Source organism: Stegastes partitus, unplaced genomic scaffold (assembly GCF_000690725.1).
Source record: "Stegastes partitus isolate 25-593 unplaced genomic scaffold, Stegastes_partitus-1.0.2 Scaffold965, whole genome shotgun sequence".
Classification (NCBI taxonomy): Eukaryota; Metazoa; Chordata; class Actinopteri; family Pomacentridae; genus Stegastes; species Stegastes partitus.
This window is the reverse complement of record NW_007578696.1, coordinates 159533-171126: the sequence shown is the minus strand read 5'-3', so window position 1 is coordinate 171126 and position 11594 is coordinate 159533. Positions and strand designations below refer to the sequence as shown.

The 11594-nt window shown below is 42.8% G+C and overlaps 1 protein-coding gene across 1 annotated transcript in view; it reads left to right on the top strand.

Annotated features, from left to right (window-relative positions):
- onecut3b (one cut homeobox 3b) overlaps positions 1-9967 on the top strand; it is an 11602-nt gene extending 1635 nt beyond the window's left edge. Inside the window, exon 2 of the mRNA XM_008294465.1 lies at positions 9579-9967. Coding sequence (XP_008292687.1) covers positions 9579-9967 — 389 coding nt within the window. The remainder of the gene's footprint in view (positions 1-9578) is intronic.
- The last annotated feature ends 1627 nt before the right edge of the window (positions 9968-11594 follow it).

Here is an 11594-nt window from a genome sequence, read left to right as displayed (position 1 = left end):
GGTGGTGGTGGTGGTGGAGGGGCTACTGGGCACAACTAGTTGCGCGGGAGAAAGCGGGGTGACCCCAGGCTGCCTGATCAATACGCCAGTTCCCACTCTCCCTTTTAAATGTGGCACACGGATCAATACTCGTATCGGGAGCTGAAAGACGCAATAACCGCACGGTCTCTCCGGCTTTTCATTTAGTACTCTGTAGTAAAAGCTCTAAATTTAGAACCCGGACAGGTATGAAACTCATCTCTGGCGTGAGCGTCTTCTTTTTTCTTTTTTGTGTGTTTTGTTTTTAAACTCTGGACAGACGCGTTTTTCCATTGTGCAGGAGGTGGAGTCAGCTGAGCCAAGCGTGACCATGAATTTTAGAATTTCATTCATTTATTTATTTTAAAGCTGATCATATTCTGTCACCTACGCAGCACACAAGCTTATATACCTACAGGTTTTTGTTTTGTTTTTTTAAAGAAAGAAACTTTAAATACATGAAATATACTATTGTATAATCCAAGTCCAGCCCTGCCGATGTGATCCCCCAGATCTATTTCAAGGCAACCTTGAGCTGCACGAACTGTTCTGATGAAATATTGATTGCAACTGGGGTGGGGATTGGCAACATGGACCAGTATAAACAGGAAAAGAGAGAGAAAATACACTTTTTGAAGCTGTAAAGCACAAAGGAAGATAAAAATGAATCTTATTTTTACCCTTAAAATCGCACTTTTCTACATGTGATTATGCTGCTGCTGGTTTCATAAGTCAGAGGAACAGAACCAGCAGTGGGTTCAGGAAGGATAATGTAATCTAGTGGAGTTAGAAGATCAGCAACATTGGATTTGATATGAGATAGATAGATAGATAGATAGATAGATAGATAGATAGATAGATAGATAGATAGATAGATAGATAGATGAGGATTAGTAGCTGAGGCTGTGAGTGTCATTAATAGTGTTGCTCTGTCCTTTCAGTGTTTGCCTGGCTTTGCACATAGCAGATCAATAAGGCCGTTTCCCCTTCCCAACCCCCTTCTCTCCCACTCCCTGGCGCTCTCCACTCTCTGTTTTTCTTTCTCTCTCCCTCTCTCTGCAGCACATGACAATAATATCACTAATCTTTCGCTGGTTAACCTGGCAACAGGCAGGCAGGTTGTTTGGCTTCAGGAGATGGGCGCCACGGAGCAAAACAAAAAGAGAGAACATTGACCGGAGGACAAGGAGAGGATGAATGAGAGCTGTTTTCATAAAGTCAAACAATGCACAGAGCCATTTTCCATCCATCCCCCCCCTCCTCCCCACCACCTCACCCCCTCTGCTCTCCATCTTTGAATGCCCATCAAACTTTCCTCGTGCCATGAAAGATTAATATCAGTCTGCTGTTTCTCATATTTTCTGAGGAACCCAAATGGGCCAAATTGGAAATGTACAAAACTTCAGTCAAACCGGCTTAAGTGCAAAAGCGAGAAAAGCAAAACTGACATGTGGAAAAAGAGCTGCAGGAGCCGGGAGATGCCATTGATTGAGTGAGGGCAGGCAGGTTTGGGCTTTGTGCGAACAGCCAGATAGAGGCAAGGTAGTGAAAGGATCAATACCGACCTTAATAATTGATAAGTATAAGGGAGACAGAGGCGAGAGGGGAAGAAAGAGAGAGGCAGAGAGCGCCGGTGTTAGCGCTTGTAACAGCATCTTCTAGGTAAGCAAAGTCAAATCTGTGGTTAACAGCTGAGGACCACACAGCAGCCCTTCCTGCCTAAACACCACGGCAGAGGGTGTGTAAGTGGTTTTGAAAAACGCTGTTTACACCCCCAAACATCCTCTGAAATATCAATAGCAGCCACACATCTGACAACAGCAGGGATGGTGTAGACTTGCAGGGGCTGAAAACTCACAACTGAATGCATTTCTGAGGCCTGAAGAGAAGCCCGGCCGCTGATTTTTTTTTTTGTAACAAAGGACGAGCTGGGGTATTTCAGCTCGAAAAAAAACCCACAGCGAGTAGGGCCGATATTTTAACACAAACATCAAAAGAGCGGAGCCTGAGAGAATCTTACAGTAGACAAAGGGCATCAGAGCATCCAGCTGCCTATCGAGACGTAGTAATGAGTGCTTTCTGCTCATGTCAGCGAATCCTCAAAGCAATCCAAGGTTGTGATGTCATTTGATTTTAAAGGTTGCTATGCTTTATGGGGTTTGTAATGCGTCTTTATGGAGGCCTGCGAGCACATTTCATTGAGTGCGTGTGCGTACATGCGTGTGTGTGTGTGTGTGTGTGTGAGTGCCTCCACATGCACATGTGTGTGTGACTGGGTTATAGAGTGTGTCTGCACTATACATTGTTCAGGCTTATCTGACTCGCTCTGAATCGGTATTGATTTCCTCTCTTCTGCTCTCTTTGGCTCCCTCATATTCTCTCTCTCCTTCCCTCCCTCCCTCCCTCCCTCCCTGCCTGCCTGCCTGCTTCCCCCCTTCTTTCTCTCCTGGCTCTGTACCAGCATCGGCAAAGCAGATCCTTTTGCCTTCCAGCCTTAATTCATTTCTGCTCCTCTGGTCATCTCTCTCTGGAACAGACAGGACTCATTTTGCATAGCCACTGCTGGCACACTGCTGTGAAATGTTTTTGACACTCAGTATGAATGAGAGGGAATGTGCTGGGAAACCTATAGGAGAGGCAGAGTATGAAAAAGCCCTGAAGACTTACAGAGCCTCATGCAAACTGCAAAAACAGCCTCCAGCCAGATATTTAAAATTACATAAATCAGACACTTGTGGCCTGCATTAAAAGCTAATTGCTTATTCTATAGTGTTGCAGCTCATTATTTCAACCAAACTATGAAAATCTAACTGTGTGGGATGATTTCTTAGTTTAAAGGTGGACGAGGTGGTAAAAGTGCACAACAGTCTTTCAATTTGCCTGCTTTTGAACATAAAGCTCCTGATGGCGTCCTGATTAAAATGATCACAAACATGTAAACAGACAGTAATGCTGCTGACTGGGTTCATCTCTTAATCAAAGCTGTTAAATTCTAATTTGCAGCACACATTTTCTCTATTTTGCTCCAACTTGTGTTGCTCCTGTCAGCAGCCTGGTGCTGAAAAGACACACGTCAGTTTGCTGTTAAAAGTGCAAACAACAATAAATTAGACATGAAAACTTTTCAGCCTTACTACACATGAGCATATTTCAGCATTACACTCTCTACAGGAGGAGAGCTGTGTGTGGGTGTGAGTTTGTGTGAGAGGTATGTTGAAACAAATTTTAATGACATATTACCACGTAATCTTTCCATTTAGTTTATTATATTTCTGGAGAAACTGACCTACACTTCGTTTATATAAAAATAATAATTAACTGCGAGTGATTGATTGTCAGACACATAATTGCCATTTAATAGACTGATTCGTGTTTTAAAATATTTTTTCGATACGTTTTCATTTTTAAAAGTTCACGCCGGTGTTGTTAGAGATGTAATACAGGCCGAATATTTCACACAAACATCGCTTTTTGTTGCTCCCATTAAATTAAAGGCTGAGACTTTCAAAATTAAAGCATTAAAAATAAATGAGTGGGGAAAAAAAATCTATTGTAGCTCATTCATCCGAGCCAAAAAAAAAGCTATTTTAATTCCTTCACATCATAAAAAGAAAAAGAAAAAAAAAAGAAATCATAGCTAATAGAAAGAAATAATTATTGGATTATTTAATGCTTTGGCACCTCATTTTAACTTTTCCCTCAGTGGTTCGTTTTGACTTTTTTCTGTGTATCTAGGGTCTCAAAATCAGCCATAAATGTTTGCTTGAAGCCTGTGCACCCCCAGACAGACATTTTTTTCCATTTAATTGTGAGTTGTTAAAAAATAAAATAAAACAATTAGGCTTCACAGGAAAAGCGGAGAGGCATGAAATAAGGCGCAAAGCTCGTAGACGGGTTATAGACTACAAGTCGATGCCTGATAGGCTGTAAAGCTGCCGATCAGTCGTCTCAACAGGACAACACGCAGGCTTTAGCACCGAGGAAGAAACGACAGCTTTCAAATAACCCCGATCCTAATCAATGGAGAGTATTTTTAAGGATGAAGGGACGGTTTGGTTTCCAATCCGCTGCTTGTGTGTGTGTGTGTTGTTTACGGGTGGCATCCGGGCGTGTTTTTTTTTTTTTTTTACCTACTTCCCAGCAATGAATAGGCCTATAATATGATCAATATAATCAATAAGCGTACATCTGAGAGGTGTGACAGAGAGTGATTGACACCAAACTGTTTCTCGCCTGCAGTAGTCCGTCCAGGGCGGGAGAGGGCCCGTCTCACCGCACACAAAGCCCGATCTCATCCGTCCGTCCAGGCGTCGACTAGCAGCAGCACGGTGCGGTTAGTTCACCGTCTGCCCCTCATGCCCCATCTGCACACACACACACACACACACTCACACACACACTCACACACACACACACACACACACACACACACACACACACACACTCACACACACACACTCATACATTTACTCACACACCAGCAACACTCATGTTAATGTTGTGTCAGATTGCAGACATATATTATAGAGATGAAGAAAAGAAACACACTTCTGCATTTTCATTTTGCCCAATCAGAGGATAAAGATAGATCCACTTACTGGCTTCCATAATCTCACTGGGATACCTTGAGGACTTGATATCTGAGGATCTCATGTTTCTTCCTGCACATTCAACATTTCAAAACACACCAGACAGACTGTCTTCAGATAAAATCCTTCTCACAGTGCAGCTGTTTTCATAAATAAGTCACTATTAGTGGGACATTTAAAGCCCTTCCCCCCCTCCATTGAAATAATGTGTTTTACCGTAATGTTATTCCACTTTGAAAGCAGAAGAGAAAGTTTCCTCATGCACGGCTTAAATCTCAGTGTTTTGCATCTACGCAGAATTAGGATTTACTGTCGAGGCCAAACTTATTCCAGATATGAAGAAACCCTGAAAAATGAATTTCGCAGTTTATTCTGAGGCATCTTAAGTGCAGCAGTTTAACTTTCAAAAAGCAAAACAGACTGAACTCATAGATTTTTTTTAAGGAAAACACGTTAGGCTTTTCTAAGCATGTCTTCAAACAGTGTAGATTCCTGTCAGTCATTGCTTCATGTAAAGCCACGAGAGTCTCTCATGTGCAACTTAACAAACAAAACCCAAGCAGCACACACACCTTCTGCCCTTTTCATCCACATACGGGCCACAGCAGGCCGGCCTGTGTGCACACAGTCCGCACATTGAAAGGGAAAAGCAGAAACAACAGCACTTAAGTCATAAAGCAGAGCTGCTCTTAAATGAGGCACAAGTGCCACTTAACATGCTGAACAGCCAGCGAGTTAATCTTTGGAATCGGCGAGAGGTTGAGATTAAACAAAGTGGCGGTTGCCTGATACCTTCGGCGCCGCTGACACCAGGACATATGAAAGAGGCGACACGAGAAAGTGCCACTTGAGACTGCCGAGTGCCACCGCTTGTCTCTTCAGAAAAGCCCATTTGGTAATGAGGCAACTAAAGATAGCCTATAACGGTTTGGTTCTCGTCTCAAGAGAGGCGGTTTTAATGAGCAGCTCCCTCTCTTCCTTCCCTGTGGTCCTATCCATTGCTGTGGCAGGGGATGTTCAGGGGGCCAGAGGAGTCTCATTTGAAATTGACCTATTGATTATCTGAAATATGTACTGACCAGGCCCAGGCCTCGCGCTAACTCCCCGCTTCCACTCGGCTGTGTTTTGCTCCCTCTACAGGCCCTGCAGAGTTGCATTTTGAGCTGATGGAGGAGAACCAGAGTGGTGTTGGCATTGTAAAATGGCCGGTAGCACAAGTTGTTCGAAAACAGGCATTACATATTAAATTATCACTATATTAGCACTAGCATTCAGTCATTACATTAGGGAGTATTGAGTTTGGTTTGAGACAGCACTTAGAGAGCCTCGAGGAGATTCTGGCATGGCTGGGCCTGAACCAATTGAATAAACGTTCCATGAAATGGTTCTGAAGTGCGGATCAATCAATATGGGGGCTATCAATCTGAGGGCAAATTAAAACAATTGAGAAAAACAACAAGAGGAAAACAGTTGAGGAAGTCGAGGTGGGGATGGAGTGATGCATCTGCGGAGGCTGGGGTGTGTGTTGTGGAGGGGGGGCGACACACAAAGATGTAACCTGCATTGGGGCTGAGGAAAAATATCTTTGTAATTATGCTTTGCTTGCAGTAACAAAGCATGAACAATGGCAACACATGCACGCTCACACACAGGCATGCATACACATGTGCACATTCATATTGATCTCCATCTCACAGTCAAATCTGTTTACTGCTGTTGTCTAAACCTGCTGTAAAGTCATCAATCATTTGCATACACCACCTCCACACTGCAGCCAGCCTTATTTATCCTCCCTCCCTCCTTCTCCCTCTGCCTCCTCTCATCCTTCCCCTCTTTTCTTTCCAAACAGTCATCCAAGCCTGGGATAAATATCATTCCTCACTGCTTATTTCAAACACAGCCTCTCTCTCATGCACGCTCACACACTTTTTATTTTTTTTAAATGCAAAAAATAAAATACAAATAATCAGTCATTTCTATCTGAGAGTCATCCCTTTGTACTCCTCCAGAGCTCCCAGACTGGATGACTGCCACTCTTTCTTTTGCGCCACATCTCCTTTGTTCCTCCACAGATAAACAATTTCTTCTCATCTGTCTGTCACAGAGCGCGTTCGCGAGCCATGCTCCCCCAGTGCGAGGCGCGCGCGCACACGTCACACACACACACACACACACACACGCAGACGCACGCACATTCACACGCACACTCACACGCACACTCACACACACTCACACACACACACACAAATACACACAAATACACACACACACACACAAATACACACAAATACACGCACACTCACACACACACACACACACACACACACACAAACACACGCACACTCACACGCACACTCACACACACTCACACACACACACACACCTCGCTCTCGCGGATCGATGGGGATCGATCGGGTGGGGAAGGGAGCCCTGATTACTGGACCACGTGTTCGGGAGAAAACCGCGGAAAATCGATCATTGCAGCTTTTTAGGGCAGCAGAACAGAACAGACTCCCTCCAGTCTCCACAGCCAGAGCCGAGCCTACTGACGGTGCATCCAGGCACGGCAGACCGCTTCTTTGTCAGCATTTCACATCACGCTCCTCCAGTTTCAGCAAGACACACAGACCCACAGCCCAGACACTCTCCACCAGAACCTCTTTGTCTGAGAGCGACTGTTTGTTTGTTTTAACCATTAGGCACAAAAAAAAAAATCCAACTAATTGCCACATATGCTGACAAATTAATGCTCAGCAGCTAAACTAACATTAAATGTGTGTTTTACTGGTAGCCTTCTTTAGATCCCTCATTAGGCCCAGTTCAGACTGATTCCATGTCCTCCTTGGAGACACTGGTTTCCCTTCATGTCACCACACTTTGTAGATGAACTTGTTTGCTTTTCTTTTTCTTCTCTCATGCCATCTTCCTGTTCTACTGGAAATAGGAACTAATAATTGATTTTGTGTAGCATTCAAGTCTGAGCGTTCGGCCTGCTCCATCCACAAACTATACAATAACTATGAACCTGTTAGTGGGGAAGAATTATGTTTATAAAAATGCTAGCTGTTTAATAACCGAATCTCATATCCCAGAGTGTTCCTGAACACACCAGCACACAGTGCACTATAAAAAAAAAACAAAACAAAAAAAACCAAGTAAAATAACCACTAATATTCCAGCAGTCTGAGAACACAAAACTACTATAAAAGATATTTGCATGTCTGAAAACAATTAAATTGCCTGTAAATAATGTTGGAATACAAATATGCAGGCTACAAGTTGCTGAAAAGTGCCAATATTAGTTGGGTTTAATGATATTATTTTATGCAAAATAAATAAATTAAATTAAATACTGTTGTAAAAACAGTAATTTTGTTTCAAATTGTAAAAATCTACATTGATTTCATATCATATCAAGTTTAATGTGAGCTGTTACATAACTTTGTACAAAAAATCTTGAATATCTGACATGTTTAATGTAAAAAAAAAAAACAACATGTTCATCAACAAAATTGAAAGATGTACCTCTAAAGAAATCTAAAATAAATTTTTTCATCACTTTTAAAAATTCTATTTTACATTTGATGTGTAAATTTAGTCTATTTTTGTGTCATTTTATTGACATTTGTGTTTTAAAAACACAGAAAAAATGGAAAATGTAAAGAAAAAAATTCTGTAAAATTCCAGATTAGACCTGAAAATCAAGACGACTCGACAAATTAAAACTTCCCGAATTATTAAATGAATTGATTTAAAAAAATAGTGTCTTTCTGGAAGGTAAGAAATCAATGTAAACACTTGGAACATGTTTAGTAAATCACAATAACATGAAATATACAACAGCTACAATGCAAAAATCTCTGTAACGGGCATGAAAAGGTGCAAAAGTAGAGCTATAAGTGAGATCCTCTTTAGGCTAAAATCTTCTGTGTGTCTCTCAGTTTTGACTTTCAGAATGTCACAGTCAGGGAAACATTTTAATTTGGCGATCTCCAGTGATGACTGTTATTGGTGTCCTTTCTGCATCTTTGCTTTTCCATTCTCTCTCTTTTGTATCCCGCGTCTGTGACACGTACTTTGTAATTTGTTCATTTGTCTTTCAAATGTGCCTCTCTTCCATGATTATGCTGTCATACATTATTTAATCCTGGACTTCTCTTTGAAGCCAAGAGCACTCCAGTTGCTGCTGCTGCACTCTGAAATGTAACGTTCAGACACACACACAAGCAAAATGTGGCTTCAGTCTCTTTGACTCCCTCATGACAACATCTAATGAAATCACTCAACAAACGTTGAGTTAGAGGACTTAGTAAGTTTTAACTCTATAATCAAATATATTTTTAAGTCTTAAATGTCTGAAATTGTCCAGGCATGTTACACTAAGGGAGGAAACTTGAAATATTAACCTCAAGATGAAGAAATATTTTGATATCAAGCCAATTTTGTTAAATTACTTCAACTTGAATTTAGCTGTAAATCAAATAATACCGGAATTTGAGTTTAAATGACACATAATATAAGGCTGATGCAATGTTATTATGTCAATACAACCTATTAAAACCTGGAAAAGTTTAAATAAATGAACAAATGTGATTTTTTAAAAACCATTCAATAAAGTAGTGGGAGTAGGTTTTTTTTTTTTAATTACTTGAAGCTCTTAGGATCACCTGGGTGACTCAGGACCCTCCCAGATATGATATAGTTTACATTTCACCTCCTAATTTAGCATTAAGAGTCCCATAACACTAAAACACACACAAACACCTGCCATTAGTCCATGTTTCCTTCTTTTTTTTATTTATTTTTTGCTTGTTTTTTTCCCCTGTATGTCATCACCACCCGATAATGAAGGCATGATTATAATTGATTGCAGCTCTCTTAATCATCCAGTTCTGTATTTTGTATTCAGTTCACATGATGATGATGGAACTTACCTGCTCTTTCATGTCCTCTCTCCTCTTGTGCTCGCAGCCTGTAAACGCAAGGAGGAGGACCGAGGCCGAGAGCGCAACCAGGTGCCAAAGAAGCAGCGACTGGTCTTCACCGACCTGCAGCGTCGCACCCTGGTAGCCATCTTCAGAGAGAACCGACGCCCGTCCAAGGAGATGCAGCTCACCATCTCCCAGCAGCTGGGCCTGGAGCTCTCCACCGTCTCCAACTTCTTCATGAACTCACGCCGCCGCTGTCCGGACCGCTGGGACACAGAGGAGCACAGTCACGGGGTGCACGGCCACGGACACGTGCACACGCCTCACGGAAACAGCAACAACAACAACAACAACAACAACAACAACAATAACAACGGCGCCTCACCGATCCAACCCGGCACCTCCTCTGCCACCACGTTCTCCAAAGCCTGACGGGCTGGCTGAACGCATGCACGGAGGACGGAGTGTGCTTCTTTTTTTTGTTTAGTTGTTCCACTTAAAGCAGTGGGCTCAAATTCTGCAGAGCTGCTGGGTGTGTAACTGCAGACCTGATTCATCTGCACAAAGTGGACTTGTGCAGATGAATCAGATCTTCTCTCCATGTGTTGTTTTTTTTCGTGTTTTATCTGAATGTCATGCGTAGGGGCTAACTTAAAAACCAAGGATCCAGTAGCTTTAAGAGAGTTTCCCTCAAACAATCACACGTGGCTCTCAGTTAAATCCACCTGAAACCAAAGAAAAACCATACGCCACACTGTGGGTTTGTGTTGAAGCCTTGTAAAGAGAGCTTTCTTTTCTTTTTTGCTTCAGGGAATCAGTAGCTTTAAGACAAGAGACCTTGAGCGGTCTTCAACAAATCAGCCAGAAATCAAGACAGCAGGTGTATCTGCTGGGCTCTGATCAGACTCCTCATTTCAGCGCTAAAAGGCTGATTGATGAGGTGCGTTTATGTGTCAAGTGTCTGTGAAACGCTCTCTGCAGGTCCTAACCACACACCGCCTCGTGGCTCTGCATCGTTGCATGCGTGTGTGTCGTGCGTGTGCATGTGCGTAAAAGTTCACATGCTCTATGTGCTCCGAGCGCGTAAAATCCCCCTCTGCAGTATCTCAGCCCCCGCTCCACTTCAGAGTAACAGCGCCACCTGCTGTCCATTTGAAAACCATTCATGAACATGCCCCCGAGCATGTTAGTCTCAGCTCATATCTCCAGCAGGCCTGCAGCCAAAACACTGCGGCCTGCTGCGTAAATTTGTATTAGGATGCACATCAAACACGATCCAACCAGGAGTGTAGCCCTGCAAACACCAGACGAAATGCTAAACTATGACCATCCACGCGCCCTTTGATACATATTTGAATGTCCGTCTCTTTAGACTCGTTGTGTGGCTTGCCTGCGTAGACAGCCGCTTGAGAGGTTATTTTCAGGTTACAAAAAGGAGAACAATCAAACAAGGGACGAGGCTCGGCTCATTAGGGAGCGTCGTCCCCGAGTGTAGGGAGCGAGGGAGGGGAAGGGAGGGGAGGGGTTGGTCTGCTCTGTTCTAGTGGCCAAACACAGAGGTCAAATGTCACAATATAGGATCCCGAGTGCCAATGATGTTTGCCTCTTTATGATAATCAGAGAACAGACGCAGGCCGCTCCGTCGCCATGCGCCCCGCTGTGTCTGGTCTGTGTCATTACAACCTTCGAACTGCGAGCACTATACGGGCACGTCGCCTGTTCCATACCTCAGAAAAACATTGATGTGATCAACGTGAAACACAATGAACTGTAAATAATCTTTGATTTCATCTCTCTTTCTCTCTGACTTATCTATTCTCTATTTATCTACTCTCTTGCTACTCCCCACCCCCGATGTGTCTTTCTTTCATCCCCCCCCCAACCTTCCTTAACTATCGATGCGGGTAATAATAGTACCATAGACACATGGTTTCTCTCTCGTGACTATTGTGCTATGTTGTGCTGAAACTATATGTAAAGAAGCACCTTGTCGACAAAATGTAAAGATCGAAAAAAAAAGAAAAAAAAAAAAGACAAATCAACATGTCATAGACTGATC